Source organism: Lissotriton vulgaris, chromosome 2_1, assembly GCF_964263255.1.
Source record: "Lissotriton vulgaris chromosome 2_1, aLisVul1.2, whole genome shotgun sequence".
Taxonomy (NCBI): Eukaryota; Metazoa; Chordata; class Amphibia; order Caudata; family Salamandridae; genus Lissotriton; species Lissotriton vulgaris.
Window position 1 is genome coordinate 388,592,601 of NC_141687.1, and position 18,334 is coordinate 388,610,934.

The following is an 18,334-nucleotide window of genomic DNA, read 5'->3' on the forward strand; positions in this document are numbered from 1 at the left end:
CTCAGGACCGCATGAGCATTTTGAAAGAAAGTGAGAAGGCCTTCTACAAGACACTAAATTGTAAAAAATTGTAAATTGATACTTGTATAGCGCACTACTCACCCGCAAGAGTCTCAAGGCGCTTGTACGAATACCGCTGTGGAACCCATCCCGGATTTCCCTGCGAGGCGTCCACTCCTGGACACTCTTATGCTTTAAAATGGAAATATTTCTATTTGTGGTGTGTACAAAATGGTTTCCATCCTACCAAAGGGCAAGAGGAATTAATTCTACCTTATCCCCTCCACTTAGCCAGGTGAGGTCTAAAAATCTCTTCCATAAAGGTACGCCTGGCGGCCATTACGTATTCAGGCGGTCACCTTTTCAATCTTCTTTCTTTCAATTGCAAGTGGTGAAAGATTTCTTGCGAGGGATCTAAATCTGGTTCTGTCCAAACTCCTTACATGGAAGACCGCCTTTTTGGTAGCAATCACTTCCGCTTGCAGGGTGAGCCAGATACAAGCGTTCTGTCGTAATGAACCGAACACAGCTTTTCACCACAACAGAGGTGGTGTCAGCCTTCCATGTTAACCAATCCATCTTGTTACCTACCTTTTTTCCTAATCCCTCTACACCAGCTGAGAGGTCTCTATGTTCTTTAGACCTGAAGAGGGTCTCGAAATTCTACTTGGATAAGTCTAAAGCTATTACGAAATCTGATCAACTGTTTGTAAACTATGGCTCAATCAGAACAGGTTTTCCAGCCTCTAAGCGTTCCATCTCCAGATGGATAGCATCATGTATCAAGCTGTCTTATCAATGAGTACAGAAGCCACTTTGTTCTACTCCCAAGGCTCATTCCAATGGAGGGAAGGCAGCTACAGTGCCTTTTCTACTGATTGCTGAGAACTGCAAGGCAGCCACTTAGAAATCAATACATACGTTTACGAGGCACTATTGTCTTCATTCGGATACCAGAGCAGAAACTCAAGTAGGCCAAGCCTCCGTTTAGAAATTTGTTTCAATGCTAAATCAGCCATGATAGTTTATTCGGTCACCTCTCATTTGTCTAAAGGCGGAAGATGAACTTGCTATTAGATTCAGTGCTTATGACTATTGATGAGAATCCCCTGGAAGTGAAGAATATGTTACTCACCTGTAATCCTAGTTCTTTTCCAGGGGTATCCTCATCAAGTCATAAGCAACCCACCCACCTCCCCAGGCAAATGAGACTTCTTTATGCCATATATTTGTGCCCTGACTATCAGGTCTCAGCAAATAACAACTGACCAAACTGTTACTCCTGAGGCATGATGGGAAGCTGGGGGTCATGGCTGCCTTACAGACAAGGTGCCAGTTTTTGTGTTTACAATTGCTTTCATTTTCTATGCTGTTGGTTTTCAATGCCTGCTGTTTTACACATTGATTTTTGCATTTCTACTCATTAAAGAGAGTTCAAGTGATACTTGTCCTCCTGTTGTCTATATTCTATGGTATATGCTTGCAAAAGAAGCTTTTGTCAGTGCATTGATTAGCCTTTTTGTCTTAAAGGAGGATACGTTGATGTGTAAAAAAAAAAAATATATATATATATATATATATATAGAGCTGCATATATATATATGTTTTCATATATAATTAGGTCGAGCCTTAGCCAGCGCGCAAGCGCTGCTCTCACAAAGATCTATTGTAGTTCAGTACAGGTGAGAAGTCCCGCCTACTCCCCCGTCCTTATTTTTCATTGGCTTGTGTCTTTGCCCTTCATAAATGCTGGTGTCTGATTCCTTAATAGGCTTATTAGTCGCTCCGTAATACGGCCATGTCGTCATTTGTAGCCTCCCATGGCTGCTGGCCCCTTTAGTTGGCTGTTACACAGTACATGTGTTATTTTGCTAATGCTAATGAGTCGCAGCTCAGCCGAGCTGGGGTGATTTACCGTCTGCTTCTCCTGTCTGCTGGCACAATGAGAGCTCCGGCCGGCACTCTAGAGGGCGGCAGAGGATCCCAGCATCCCAGAGAGACCCCTGGAGGCGGCGGTAAGATGAGTGCAGAGGAAGTGCCTCATGTCACCGAGGACGGCGTCCAGGAGCAAGGCCGCCCACTGCCCCCCCACTGCCCGGACTCAGATCCCCCTGCCGGGCACCTGCTACTAGAGGAGCAGCATTTCAGGGTGGACAGGAAGATGCTCGAAACGTTGCTGCAAAGTAAGTTAATGTACATGCTTCACAGGAGGTGTTGCACTGTGTAGAAAGTGCCTAGACTGCTTCGCTCAGTGCTCATCCAAAGCGCCTGCGCTGATTCTCTGATCATTGACTATTTTGTGTGGTCCAGAAGCACCGAGGCTACACAGCTCCCTCGCCAAATTAGTGCCTAAACGGTAAACACGTGCTGCAGCCAGGCTCACCATTTGTAAACTAAACTAACCAAAACAACACGACCCCTGGATTCCAGCATTTCCCCTAACACCAGTGCTATCCTTGGCGCATTCCTGGTTCCATCACCAGCTGCTGTGCTTGTTCTACCCATCAGCTTCAGCACTGCTTAAACTGTTACACTGCACGTCTCCACGGGTTTCACATCACACATGGTTCCTATGCTGCACATCATGGGGGCTTACACGAACACGGTCGTACTGCTCCCTGGATTCCGCAATACCAGAAAGCTCCTGCACCATTAAGTGTTCGCAGGAGTGCCCAACACGGGTCACTCCAAAATCTTCTCATAAACCCACCAGTTGCGTAAAGCTAAATATCCCCCTCCCCCCTCGAAATCTGATGATGGACCCATGAGTCACCCATACATCAAAGATATTTATTTACCTTATCCTGATTGCGGGCACCAGGATAAGGGAAAAAGGGGTTTCCCCCTTGCTCCACTGGGACTGCAGGCGCTTTTATTACGACCCTGAAACCGAGTTACATTGCAGTTTTGACTCAGCAGTACCCAACTTGCCTCTTTACGGCAGTCACTCAGAAGCCCCTGCCAGCCTCCTTCTAGTGCATTCAATAGCTCCATTCCACCCTCCTTCAGGCAAATAACTCTGCAGCTCCCTAACTCCCTCACAGACCTAATCCCCGTGCCACCCCCAGTTTCCTTCCAGTACGGAGGCAGGACCTACCCTGCAGCCTCCTTACAGCTTCAACCCAGCAGCATCTTTAAATCACAACGATCTTCCAAAATTCACCTGGCAGTTACTCGACAGGCTCCTCAAGAACTCAGTAGCTATCCTGCAGTCACCATCCAGCTCTCACTCGGGAGCAGCGCTCCACAGTCACTTCCAGCACTCCTCTAGCAGCAACCCTGCTGCCCCCTTCCTACCCTGCGACCTCCTTCGAACACTCACTTACCGCCAGCCTCCCACATAACACACCACGCAGTCTCCCCCGCCACCCTCCTTCCATCACTCATTCAGCAACTACCCCATACACAATCTGCAGTCACTCAGAATCTCTCACATGCCTCCTCAAAACAGTCACTCAGATGCTCCCCTCTTAGATCCGTCCAGCCCCCTCTCAGCTCATCTCTTCTACCTCCATCCAGCACTTACTCATAAGATCCCTCAACTTACCTTCCATTAAAACTACATGGATTGGCAACCCAATGTTTCACTTGGAACCTTAGCATACATGACGATAGAGACCGTGTTCCACGTGGAGAGCCTTCACTAACTTTTTTAGGAAACAATTTAAGAGCACTGTGTGGGAACTAGCGTGATATACGCAATGAAAGCTGAGACAAGCTGGTGTGATAATGAAGTCCTACTCTGGGATCTAGATCTTGTTAGGACTGGAATGTTCAGTAGTGCTTGAAGATGTGATGTTTGCATTGCAATTTGTTTTTAAATAGCAGACCGCTTTCATTCGAATGTAACCTGAAAATTACATAATTTATTAGCAACTATGCTTGGACTGTATTTAGTATATCATTGTTCCGTCCGGCTTTGTAAAAGAAGCCTCATACCACTTTGGAAAACAGATGGTGGTGTTAAAGGAGCTACTGTAATCAAGCAAGACTATTCAAAACTTTGGTCCAAGGCTTGATCTGTCGTGCCAGACTATTAACTCCCTTTTCTGGTGCAGTGTACCTTTAGGACAGTGATAATTTCCTTACTTGCATTGCATAATCTGGGAGTATGTATCATACCTGGCGATAACTATGTCAGTTGCCACGCCTCCTAGCTGATGTAGCTACAACATGCAGTTAGGGGTTCAGATAGCACAGCATCAGAACTAATCCACAAATCCTTACCTGCAATCTGGCATGACAGCATCACCCAGCCAGATCAGACAAGAGGTTGCTGCAGACTGGCTTTCCTTTTCATAATGTAATATACTAAAGCTCTTGACAATTTATTCTTGCATCAACCACATACCGGCATACTCCATTTTAAACCAGATCTGTTTGTCATAGTCTTACTTCTTAAAAATAATTGAACATATGCTTTATGAAGCATTTATCACAACAGCATCATATGCAAGATCCAAGGGATGCTATGGAGACACGTGGAGCAGGTGGAACCCAGTCTTACCTCATGGACACTGTCATGAGAATAGCAGAACCTATTACTCTTCCATGTAATATTAAATCTCAGATTTAGGCACTAGCAGAACTTTATGAGCAATCACACCCCAAGCCAGCGACAGGTCAATCTGCAGCAAGCAGCAACAACCCTGCTGCTTCTTCGCTATCCCTATGGACAATCTATTTTACCTAACAAAAGGCAGATATATTTGAGTTTCTTGTCCAAACCTGACTGAAGGTCCGCTAACAAGTCCCAATCTTCCACAAGACATTTCCGCTATCCAGTCACTATCCACTCTCTTTACGTGGTGCAGACATTTGGAAAGTCTGTGACTTCAGGCTTGAACTTTATGCCAGGACTCAAGACTAGATTGATTGGAAGCATACTTCTACCCTTGGAAATTTACGGCTGAAATCTTAGGCTGCAAATTTCTGCTTTACATAATGCACGTTGAATAAATTTGGGTAAGTATTCTTTACTAAAAACCATCATACTGGATTATGGCATTTCATTGGCATTTGTGCCCTGAAGAAGTCCCAATGTTTCAGGACGAAATGCATTGGTTGTGTCTTTGTTCATATTTTAAAGTTGAAGCAAGAAATAAAGCATGAACATCCTTACTACATTTGTTTTGTGATATTATCCTTCTCAATCCAAATAACTGCCTAATATACACCACTCAAATGACTTTCATATTTCACTATACTAATTCACCACTAATCCTTTAATGGGTTCTGGAGTAGCTTGCTACTTGCCAAAAAAGTGCTTCAACACCCCATCAGGGGTAACAAGGGCTATGTAAATGTAAATCTTTTCCCCTCTCCTATCCCTCCGCTATCCTTCTCAATCCAAATGACTGACTAATGTCCACCACTAAAATTACTTTCATATTTCACTATACTAATTCACCACTAATCATTTATGGCTACCGGAGTAGAGTGCTACTCGCCGAGAAAAGAGCTACAACACCCCATCAGGGGTAACAAGTGCTATATAAATGCAAACCTTTTTCCCTCTGATATCCCCCTTCTATCCCCCTGAATCCAATTAACTGACTAATCTATCCACCACTCAAATTACTTTCATATTTCACTATAATAAATCAACCTTCCGTTAAAACGACATGCATGGGCAACCCAAATGTTTCACTTGGAACCTGGGCATACATGACGATAGAGACCGTGTTACACGTGGAGAGCATTCACTAACTTTTTTGGGAAACAATTTAAGAGCACTGTGTGGGAACTAGCGTGATATACGCAATGAAAGCTGAGACAAGCTGGTGTGATAATGAAGTCCTACTCTGGGATCTAGATCTTGAGTAGGACTGGAATGTTCAGTAGTGCTTGAAATGTGATGTTTGGATGGCAATTTGTTTTTAAATAACAGACCACTTTCATTCGAATGTAGCCTGAAAATTACATAATTTATTAGCAACTATGCTTGGACTGTATTTAGTATATCATTGTTCCGTCCGGCTTTGTAAAAGAAGCCTCATACCACTTTGGAAAACAGATGGTGGTGTTAAAGGAGCTACTGTAATCAAGCAAGACTATTCAAAACTTTGGTCCACGGCTTGATCTGTCGTGCCAGACTATTAAGTCCATTTTCTGGTGCAGGGTACCTTTATGACAGTGAGAATTTCCTTACTTACATTGCATAATCTGGGAGTATGTATCATACCTGGCGATAACTATGTCAGTTGCCACGCCTCCTAGCTGATGTAGCTACAACCTGCAGTTAGGGGTTCAGATAGCACAGCATCAGGACTAATCCACAAATCCTTGCCTGCAATCTGGCATGACAGCATTACCCAGCCAGATCAGACAAGAGGCTGCTGCAGACTGGCTTTCCTTTTCATAATGTAATATACTAAAGCTCTTGACAATTTATTCTTGCATCAACCACATACCCGCATACTCCATTTTAAACCAGATCTGTTTATCATAGTCTTACTTCCTAAAAATAATTGAACATATGCTTTATGAAGCATTTATCACAACAGCATCATATGCAAGATCCAAGGGATGCTATGGAGACACGTGGAGCAGGTGGAACCCAGTCTTACCTCATGGACACTGTCATGAGAATAGCAGAACCTATTACTCTTCCATGTAATATTAAATCTCAGATTTAGGCACTAGCAGAACTTTATGAGCAATCACACCCCAAGCCAGCGACAGGTCAATCTGCAGCAAGCAGCAACAACCCTGCTGCTTCTTCGCTATCCCTATGGACAATCTATTTTACCTAACAAAAGGCAGATATATTTGAGTTTCTTGTCCAAACCTGACTGAAGGTCCGCTAGCAAGTCCCAATCTTCCACAAGACATTTCCGCTATCCAGTCACTATCCACTCTCTTTACGTGGTGCAGACATTTGGAAAGGCTGTGACTTCAGGCTTGAACTTTATGCCAGGACTCAAGACTAGATTGATTGGAAGCATACTTCTACCCATGGAAATTTACGGCTGAAATCTTAGGCTGCAAATTTCTGCTTTACATAATGCACGTTGAATAAATACGGGTAAGTATTCCTTACTAAAAACCATCATACTGGATTATGGCATTCCATTGACATTTGTGCCCAGAAGAAGTCCCAATATTTCAGGACGAAATGCATTGGCTGTGTCTCTGTCCATATTTTAAAGTTGAAGCAAGAAATAAAACATGAACATTCTTACTACATGTGTTTTGTGATATTATCCTTCTCAATACAAATAACTGCCTAATATCAACCACTCAAATTACTTTCATATTTCACTATACTAATTCACCACTAATCCTTTAATGTGTTCTGGAGTAGCTTGCTACTTGCCAAAAAAGTGCTTCAACACCCCATCAGGGGTAAGAAGCGCTATGTAAATGTAAATCTTTTCCCCTCTTCTATCCCTTCGCTATCCTTCTCAATCCAAATGACTGACTAATGTCCACCACTAAAATTACTTTCATATTTCACTTTACTAATTCACCACTAATCATTTATGGGTTCCAGAGTAGCGTGCTACTCACCGAAAAAAGAGATACAACACCCCATCAGGGGTAACAAGTGCTATACAAATGCAAACCTTTTTCCCTCTGATATCCCCCTTCTATCCTTCTGAATCCAATTAACTGACTAATCTATCCACCACTCAAATTACTTTCATATTTCACTATAATAATTCCACACTAATCCTTTATAGGTTCTGGAGTAGCGCTCTACTCGCCGAAAAAGCGCTTCGACACCTCGTCAGGGGTAGTAAGCCCTATATAAATGCAATTGTAATACAATACAATTTTCTTTATTGAGTTTCTCCTATCTCAAGCACAACAATGGCCTGTCGAGGCCCAGGAGGCGGAGCGGGCCAGACCCGGGAGGCGGCAGCTCTCCTCCTCGGCTCTCGAGCTACCTGTCGCCAGAGCAGCACTGGTGTCTTGAGGAAGCTGCCCGCCCCCATTGCAAAAGATGCCAGACTTCATAGTGGTACTCTCAGGCCTCTGTGTCACCTTCACGGGCCTGTGAGTGTATCCCCAGCTCCACCTCACCCGCGAGGCCCCGGCGCTCCCTCGATTTCCACCTCTTGTGTTGACGTGTTCAGGCCCGCGCCGCACCCTCAGCAGAGGGCTAGTGTGGCGCCTGCAGCCGGAGGATGGGAGGGGGGTTCCCGCCCAGTAACAAGCCATTCACCGGTGATGATGCTTAAGTGCATACTACAGACCCTGAGGGTGACCTAAATTTGCAATCAATTTAGTTTCTGGATTCCTTTCAAAGTTTTCACCACAAAAGCACAATTGGATGGAAAAGTGCTCTGCTTATCTATTCATTATTTAAAGTGGAAACACACTTCCCCCTAGTTACTGCTCACATCTGCCATCATTAGCAATCAATGTCCTAATTAAGTGTGCTCACGAAAAAACAAGGCAGCATTGCAAAATAAACAAGACACTTTTAAGTGGAAAAAACATATGCTATTCGTTCTTATATACTGCAAGTGAAATGACACCATAGAAGTAGGTTTTAGTTCAAAAGTTGTGACACAGCTAACAGACGAATGTAGTAATGAATTTGATTAGCTGCTTCAGACTAATTTAACGAAAACAAGATAAATAGACAAAAAATTTTACCAATGGTAATAGTGTTTATCGTTGTTTATTAATAGGAGATGGGGGGGGGGTATACAAGAAAGTGTGTTAATGCTATTATCTACAACTGCATGCACTTTTTTCTAAATTAGCTTGATCTATAGCCCTTGACCTAGAAACAGCCTCAATTTGGGACAGTTTCCAAACCTCGTTGTAGATAGCGTATATCCATCTGGCATTCCATTCCGACCTTGAAAGCAGAGTTGCAATCTTCCCGAATTTACACCTTAGGTAATATTGTTTCTTCTGTCGTTGATATTGTGCAAGATGATGTTTGTACCATGGTCAAAATCAATTGTGTTCTGTAATGCAGTTTGCATGGACTTTTACGAGTATTGAAGGCTGGGGAAGTACCTTAGGACTATATAAACACTTCTTCTCTGTTTTTACCATTTAATCTGACAGTTAAAAAACAATTTATGTCAATGAAAGATCCTACGTTTTCACTATTGCATATTGAAAAGTTAGAACCTTTACCGTTTTCTGTGGCTGAAAATAATTCTGCAGTTTGGCTTATTCATGGATTAATAACTATACCTTTACCACTGTTTAAATTTGAAGCCTGCATGAGGCATTATGCAATAGGCAGATATGAAACGTTAGGTAGTGCATATCTCCATGACGTTTGGTCTCTGCTGTTCACCGATAAGTGCCTTAGGGAGGGTAAAGAGGTTTACTTAAAAGGTGAAGAGTGCTCTTCCACACCCGATCACTCATTGGTCTGTAGGAATATACAATGGCACGGCTCGTGTAATTCAGAAGCCCACATTGTGGCCTGTGTTTTAAAAAGGTGCACCCTCTACGGCTATTACACCTACTTTCACGTTGTTAGGGAACAGTAGTTATTTATTATTAAATAATGAAGATTGCTGTGGTATTCTGGCAGGGGATACTGTACATAATGACTGTCTCCCAACGTGTTGTCTGTTGTAAGAATGCGCTGTTTCCTCCTCCGCATGGGAATCTCGATATATCCATCTGGCCTTCCATTCTGACCTTGAATGCAGTGTTCAACAAGAAGAGTCGAATAAGGGCTCTTTTGTCTCAAAAAGAAGTTGCTCTTACATCTGCATGTGAAACATTCCTCCTTCACGTGGCTAATACTCGTACCGAGGTACATGCCTTACTAAATACTGATCTCCCCCTGCATTTTGGAACTTTTATTCACACTATATGCAATGCCTTGTCGACCTCAGGCTTGGCGCACTTTTTGAAGTAGTAAGTTCTTGCCTTGTGACTGCATTCCAAACTATATATATGGTTTATCTTTCCGGTTTTCGTACTTTACATGCGTGCAGCCAGTTTTCCACTGCCTGGATTGCAGTTTTGAATGGGCTCTGGATTTGTGTCTCTGCAATACAGTGTCTCCTAACCCGGATTATGATCTACTAATGAGTCCCTTAGTTGCTCATGAACTAGCCTGTTCTGGTGTCAGGATTATGGCCTGCACAGCAGCTCATGGAGTCCTAGGCAATTGGAATATATGGACTGCAGCCCATGACTTTCTGCCACGAGGTTATCTCGAAGAACATCTGAGTTGTCCTCTGATGGTGCTAGAGGTTCTGGCTGTTGAGGAACATGTGTGTTATTTTCCATTACTGAATTGGATGGCTGAAATGTTCACTGGCGATAACAACGACATCCTATTGGAGGCAGTTGCAACGTACTGTGCCTATACGCTGTTGGATTGAAGTGACTATTTATTTTCTGTTCCATAGACACGTACTGGACTAATGATTTTTTTCTTCCATTTTTTCATTTCTACGCATTATATGTGTTATACAATATACACTCCTGTTCGGTTTTGAATTTTTTGTGGGTATTAATTCGGAATTTACTCCCAATTATCCAGTTTGGCAACATTTTTAACTTGGTTCTGTCTCATTCGAACTTGAACTCTGCGTTCTAAAAATTGCCCCCCCTTATTGTGCGTTCTCCGATCAAGGGAGGGTATAGTGAGGGCTGAGCCTCGTTTGCACACATTACTATGTTAGTATAGGCTTATTAGAAGTGTAAACCCCATTTTACCTTTTGCTGCTTTTGCACATGACACTGCATATAGCTGGTGTTGTAAGTTAGGCTGCGTGAATTACTTCACATGAGAAAGGCTTGTTTTCGGCATCCCTAGTCTTACATTGTGACCCTCTTCTGCACAGTGAGTGCTAAAGCCTTCAAGGTTATTATAACAAGGTAGCTGTTGTTCGGGCTGATCAGTTCATATTTTAGACATAACATACATGCAGCTGCAAGCCATCGGTGATTCCGGTGCCTTTAATATTGCACTGTAGGCATGATTTCAGGCATTTGGAAGAATTCAGATTCCAGAGAGACAGAGAGCTTTTGCAGATCATGATGTGATTCACTCTGGCTGATCTTAGAGGTATGGGGTCCCCCACACAAGACTAAGAGACCTTCTATCTATACTACTATAATAAAGGAAGAACTTTCAGCCTTTGAGGCGGGTAAACTCGGGAACCACAGCGCCAATCCACAAACCCGATACACCGTTGGAATCGTCAGGGTGTGTAGATGGTTATAGGCTATATAAATTAAAAAAAAACGTTATTTAAAAAATGTACAGTAAAAAAAAAAGTAGTCCCTCCGAAGTAGCGCCGGCCGCGACGTGCGTGCTCACGTCAGGAGCGCGGGGAGGAGCGGCATCCAGGAGCGCGTCGAGGAGCAGTGGACATGGCGCGGGGGAGGAGCGGTGACATGAGGAGCAGCGGACAGGCCAGCGGCGGTGCGAGCAGCGGACAGGCTGGAGGAGCAGCGGCTGAGGTAAGAGAGCGGCAGACATGGCGCGGGGGAGGAGCGGTGACGTGAGGAGCAGCGGACAGGCCAGCGGCAGTGCGAGCAGCGGAGAGGCGGGAGGAGCGGTGGCTGAGGGAAGGGGACCCATGTCACGGCATGCGGGGGACGGGCTGGGCGGGGGACGGGGCAGGCGGGGCACGGGCCGGGCGGGGGCCCGGGCTGCTGGACAATGTCGGGGCGGGTGGGGGGCGGGGAAGCCTGTTGCTCCCGGACAAGGTCGGGACGGGCTGCTAGTATTTTATAAAACATAGTTCCTAGATAGGGAGGGTGATACACTAGGCACTATAAGACCTGTTTTTACCATCATTGTAATATGATTTCTCCTTTTGTGTTTTATGGAATTGTAACAATGCTGATCATATTATTTCTAATCATATGTCTGCTTATGTTAGCAAAGATACTGCATCTTAAAGCACGTCATTAAAATAAATATTTTAACCTTTCCTGTGTCTCTTTTTACTCCTGTTGTGGACTGGTATGAGAATAACAAATGAAAGAGTGTTCTTGCTTCCCACCATTCCTGAGTATAACCTAAGTCGCATGTTCTGGGTTGTCTAATCATTGGTTCCTTTGCTGTAGGACGAAGAGCTAATGTGACACTGATGCTAGTTGGTTAGTGTTTCTAGGTACTGAGGTTAGTTTTTTGGTTCACCACAATTCACTGAGGTCCTGGGTCTCTGTGCACAGTTTCTGTGGAGGAGCAGAATCCCTGCAACATGACCACAGGAAAGGAGAAGGCTAGGAGACAGCAGCACAGCGGGGATGCTGCAGAGGAAGGGAGAACAGCACAAGCACCCCCTCTTGCTTACTACTACCGCCAAATTACCAGGCAAACTTTACAGCAATGAAATTACCGCATAGCAGGTGTTTCCTTTATAAAGACAAATACTGCCGCTCACACAGGCAGCACTAACTAATGATTCAGGCACCGCAGCCCAGTGGACAGGGGTCAAGTTGCATGGTCAGTGTGGGATCCAATCATCGTTACAACCACTGGAAGCGGCAACGACGATGAGAAGTTGGCTCTCAACACCTTTCCCTGCCCCCGCCTTGTTTGATTCTCACCCGCCACTGACCTTAGCCTAATTAACTCTAAAGTGTGACTGGCCGGGCACTGACTTTGACGCCCGTTATGCTTGTGTATTGGGGCCGGGGGTGTCTAGCTTGGATACATTGTTGTAGTGACAGAGTAGTACTCGCAGAGCTGCGAGTTGCCAGACCCTTAACATGCCGGGAGCACTGCGCTACTGCTGCTCACACAGTCATGGCATAGTGCATTATTGCAGCACTCTACATTGGCGGCTGAGCAGCGCTATAATGCGTGGCTAATGCATTTCAGTACGGTGATGCGGATCACCACACTGAAATGCGTTAGACTAACGCCTGATGCATGATACTTGGCAGGACTGGCTATAATGGGGAAAACTGTGAATGGATGGCACTCGTATATCTTTAACGTTCATCACCTTCATGGGCTTTGAAGGCTGGGATTGCTTTTGGCTTCTTTCTTTATAGTACATGCCATGGTTTCTGCTTGTTTCAGAGAGGGTGGGTGTTATTTCCGATTTCAGTCCTGGGAAAGTCAACAGGACACGGATGTGAGGCGGCTGTTTAGTAGAGTCTGGCAAAGCGTCTTAGGCCCTCGGCGGAAGCAGCTCCTGTTGCAAGAGATAGTGGGTTTGCAGAGGGGTCAGGAGCGTGCCCCCTTGTGGTGTTCCCTTTTCACTGCTTTCCGACCACAGGCATCCCGGGCCCTCCCTTGCCACCGAGTGCCCGGGCTTACTTGGCCCCTTTTATCACCCTCTCCTCAGGACCACACCAGTAACACTCACTCCAGCCTGCCGTTAGGTAAGGGTTCATGGCCCCTCTAAGTGCCAGATTCCATGAGGGAATGCCAGACATATATGACTTTGAATAAAACCTGCCTTCAGTCTCTGTCCCACCCAAAAACGTAAGTCACAAATTTGCATTTGTGGATTGCCCTGCAATTTATGTCTGGCATTTCCCATGAGGGAATGCCAGACATAAATGACTTCGAATAAAACCTGCCTTCATTCTTTGTCCAACCCAAAAACGTAAATCACAAATTTGCATTTGTGGGTTGCCCTGCAATTTATTTTGTGGTTACTATTGAACTGCTTTTATGCCAAGCTGTTTGCAGCGTAATGTAATACTTTAATTGTGCTCATCTGCTGTACTGCTCTAGGCATAGATACCTGGTACATTTGGCAACTGGCAGTGCAAACATATAAAATATGTTTAAAGTGACGTTTCATACTCTCTTCATAACCTTAAAGTTATTTTCCTGCTCGAAGGTCTCACTTTCATTGGGTGTCCAACACAAAGGTAGTTGCATAACTAAATATGTTTGTAAGCGTCAAGGCAACATTATAAAATAAACAAACATCAATAAATAAACAAACAAAATATAAGCACCACTTTACACAAAGCAAATTTGCTACAATATTTTATTGCTGTATGAGTGAACCTCAAAGCATTATTTAAATTGAAGTCTTTATGAAATATGTTTTATAGTCTTCAGCCTAAATGAGAGGGATTTACTCTGCTTTTATGCTTTAGAATTACAAATGTGAACACAGCCACAAGGCTAGTATTAGAACTATATATGTCTGTTGGTTAACCTTCAGCACCTAAATTATCCCTGGGAATGTTTTAGAGTGTAACACGCTGTGTGTAATTCCACAATTATTACTGAAAACCTATTAGTGCCACCTGGGTTTGCATAACTGAAGCTCTGTCTTAAAGAAAACAAATGAGCTCTATCGCCTGTTTCTGTCACCACGCTGCTGCCAGCCACTTTCCTGAAGTGTTCACGTTCTGTGCATGCCTCTTTTTTTTTATATGTATTTTTTATTAAATAATAGGTAACCCCTGTTTCCTGCTATAAATTCCATCGTGCATTTTAAAATAATTTGTTTGTATTTTAATCCATCTATTCACACCCCTTTACGTTAACATAACCATAGCTTTACCATACAGTTGCAATAAAGCTTATAGGGCCAGATGTATCAAGATTACATTCTGCTAGTCTACAATAGCGAATGTTACCGATTCGCAAAATGCAATGTAGGTAGGTTTTTGCAAAACTTTAGTGATTCCTATATATTCCTTAATAGCGAGTCACAAATTGTGACTCCATATTGAGGAATGCCCTCACATTCATTCCCATGGGCCTTGAGGCCCCTAGGAATAAATGGGAATATATTTGCCATTTGCGAGTACCAAATAGGTACTCACAAATTGCGCATGCAATTTCATGGGTTCAAGGGGGGGCTAAAAGGCCAACCTGATGCACCCCAGAAATATGATTGTGTACACATATGGCGTACATACATGCTCTAACGCCATGTATGTACGCCACATGGCACTTAGAAAAATGCAAAAAAGTGAATTTTTCTAGGAATTTGCAAATTACCACCAACTAGAAGTTGGTAATTTGCCTTTCCTTAATGCCAATTCGCAATTTGCGATAGCTACAAGAATTGCATTTAGGGAATCGCAAATTACGATCCCCTAACTGCATTCGCAATTGCAATTACCCATATTGCAAATTAAAAATGTTTGATACATTGCAAAACCCATTTTTGCGATCGCAAACGGACCGATTCTGCAAATCGGCCTGTATGCGATCACAAAAAGCGTTGATACATCTGGCCCATAATATGGTATAGTGTGCACTGTTTTTCTTTATATAACCTCTCCACTGCAAACACAAAAACATAAATAAAAAAATTGCCATTTACACTGCCATACCTCCAACTCCAACCTAACTCCAACTCCAACTCGAGACCTATTGCATTGCAAATGCTTGTTTTTTATAGTTCCCCGGGTCTCTGCGCATTGGCGGGAATATTCAGTGCTTATGACTTTGATGAGGATACCCCTGGAAGAAAACTAGGATTGCAGATAAGTAACTTATCCTTCGCTCACTACTCCCCAAATACAAAACATAACACACATACCAGCACAACAAAATCACACACATACTACCTCATAATACTTTCCATCACTAACTAGACATATACACCCATTCCCACACTCCTGTCTACGCAAGGAATACACACTTTAAACCAACTCTACTACCAAGCTTCTTTCTACCCACACCTAACACATATACAGCAACACACCAACTCTCCAAACAGCCTCTTATCCACTGGACAATTTAGACCCACATGCGGCACCACCACCCTTAACTCATACACCTTCCACCCTAAACAGGCACAAACAAAATAAACAACATGCCACTCTTCACAAGTTTGCATCTCAATATCTACTGCACAACAAGGCTACTCTACAAAAACAATACAGCTCACCAACTCACTCTCAACCACCATCTCTACCACCCACACATGAAGACCCATAAAAATGCTTTCTTAGCCTGCTAGATGAGGAATACTATACGGACTAGCTACACTGCTATCCTCATACAGCTAATACCAGCACTGAGGACATGGCTGCTACAAGTCCACAAAACACTGCTCACTCTTCTACAAAACAAAGTCACTCTATCACCATAACACATTCTCTAAATTGCCCACTAATAAATGCTGGGTCAATCTAAAAAAACAAGCATCATATCTACGACCTTCTCACTGACTGACCTACTCTTCATATCTGAATCATGGTTGGGGGGTGACATGGCTCCAGTGTTGCATGAAGTTGTTCCTCTGAGCTATCAAACTATCACACAAAATCATATAGGCGAAAGAGGAGGTGGCCAAACTGTTGTATTCATGCAAACATTAAATATCATTAAAGCTGACAACGTCTCCATACAGGGTTATGAGGCCCTCTTCACCAGATGCAACCCTACACCATCTTCCTCCTGTGACTTCCTACTCCATTACAGACCTCCACCTAGCGATGCAACATTCACAGACACACTTCTAGACACAGTTTCAAACCTGATAACAATTCACACCAACCTGTGCATTCTTGGTGACCTAAACATTTGGTTTGACAAAACCAACATGCACCATCAGAAAACAATCATCACTGGCCTTATTGAACTGAACTTACATCAGATTTTCCACAAACCCACACACATCCCTGGAAACCTCCTAGGTGTCATTTTTGTAAATCTAGAATTAGTTACTTCACAAACGATTACTCCAGTCACATGGTCAGACCACCATTTGTTTGTTTTCCAACATAAACAACACAAAGCAACACACCTACAACAACCTTACTCCAATCAAAACAGACTTCACCTACAGTAACGTAACAGATTACACAAGTCAGCAAACTAAAAAGCTAAGAAAAGGTACTATTCAGACAGATTCCAAAATGCTAAATGTGCAAATAAAGAATTCTATAAAATTCTCAATGAATTTCGTTAACCAAATTGCCTAGAAGGAGCTCATCCCAGTGCTCAAGATTTCACAGACAAACTGGCAAATCATTACACGACCAAAGCAGACTGGTTGGACTCCTATTTAAAACAAAGAAAAGACAGCACCACTGACCCTTTTCCAAAGAATAGTGCATTACAAGCAGTCTTTTTAGAAGAGGCACACAAATTTGGACGAATCAGATCCTATACTCTGGGGAACTAGCCTAAGTCCCTCTCTCAGTCGGACTCTGAAAGCTGTTTTTGTTGCACACATAAGGTTAGGCGGCAGTTGCACTGTCAAGTCAGATTTAATATCCATGTACATTAGTGTAGCCCTGGGCGTCATATACTGCTCTCAAACACAAAACTGACTCAGGTCTAAAATTAATGATAGATGAGGGTGCTAGGAAAGCCTTATATTTCTCACAACCACCCTCCTTCTTCCTTCTTCCATTTGCACTGCTGCCAGAAAAAAACAGACATCATACATTATCTAGTTATCTAAGACACTTTAACAGCATTACAATGTCATATGTGTAGCCCTGAAAGTTCAAGCTAAGACAGCCATACTGCTGCTGGCTCAGACAGCTGAATAATTAAATTAAATAATCACAGATGAGTGGAAGGGGAACACTTTTGTCAGTACAAGCACACAACTTCTGCCCAATCAATATATATACGTCTTGCAACCAACATGTGAGCGGAGCCAAAGCCCTCTCTGTGGTACCCCTTAAAGCTCTTTTTTAGTTTGATCACATTACTTTGGGCGACAGCTGCGCTGTCAAGGCAGACCTAAAGAAGGAGTTGAGTGCATTGGAATGGAATTACCCTACAAACAGCAATGGCGTGTGGGGGAGAGAGAGCAGAAAAACACCTTTCTTTCAGAGCAAAAAATCTCTACACCGACCCTGTATGCGCAGTTAAGTGTTTCATTCGTACAAACTGCCATGAGAAGTGCTACTTCAGGCAGAACATTCTTGAAATATCAACAGAAACAGTCAAGAAGCTCAGGAAGAGGGAAGTACGTACTCATAACAAATGCACTGATTGTCCTTGTGACATACGTAAAAAGTATTGTTTCTTATTTCCTTGACATGCTACCACCACTTGTAAGGACAAGTAACCACTACTCATATTATTGCATATATTGTATTTTGTTCCCTTATTTAGGTCATCGTCATATCCTTGTTGAAAATGGATAATGGATATAGGTTTCCAAACGTCAGAGTCAGCGGTCGAGCATGCAAGACAAACTTACCTTCAAATACTGGTTTCCGAGGATTTGGGTTTCCGCAGACAGGAGTGGTTACAGAGACATTAGTGGATGCTGTGGCCCTCAAATGTTGCCTTCCACCAGAGAAGGTGAGTCTCCTAGTGGTCGATATGCTTACTTGTGAATTACTTAGTGTCTGAGTAACTGTCTGCAATTGTGTTTGTATTTGTATGTATTGGAACAAAGAGCATTTCAAACAGAACCCTGTATGACACAATTGGCTTGTGCATAGATGCATTGCTGATAGTGTTGTTGCATGCAGAAATACTGAT

General features: G+C 43.3%; 1 protein-coding gene across 1 annotated transcript in view; it reads left to right on the forward strand.

The window, feature by feature from the left end:
* Positions 1-18,334, forward strand: part of LOC147730418 (aldehyde oxidase 1-like) — a gene marked incomplete at its 5' end in the record, with an annotated part of 524,934 nt that overhangs the window by 404,645 nt on the left and 101,955 nt on the right. Inside the window, one exon of the mRNA XM_086954065.1 lies at positions 17,960-18,151. Within this exon, the coding sequence (XP_086810191.1) occupies positions 17,960-18,151 (192 nt within the window). The remainder of the gene's footprint in view (positions 1-17,959; positions 18,152-18,334) is intronic.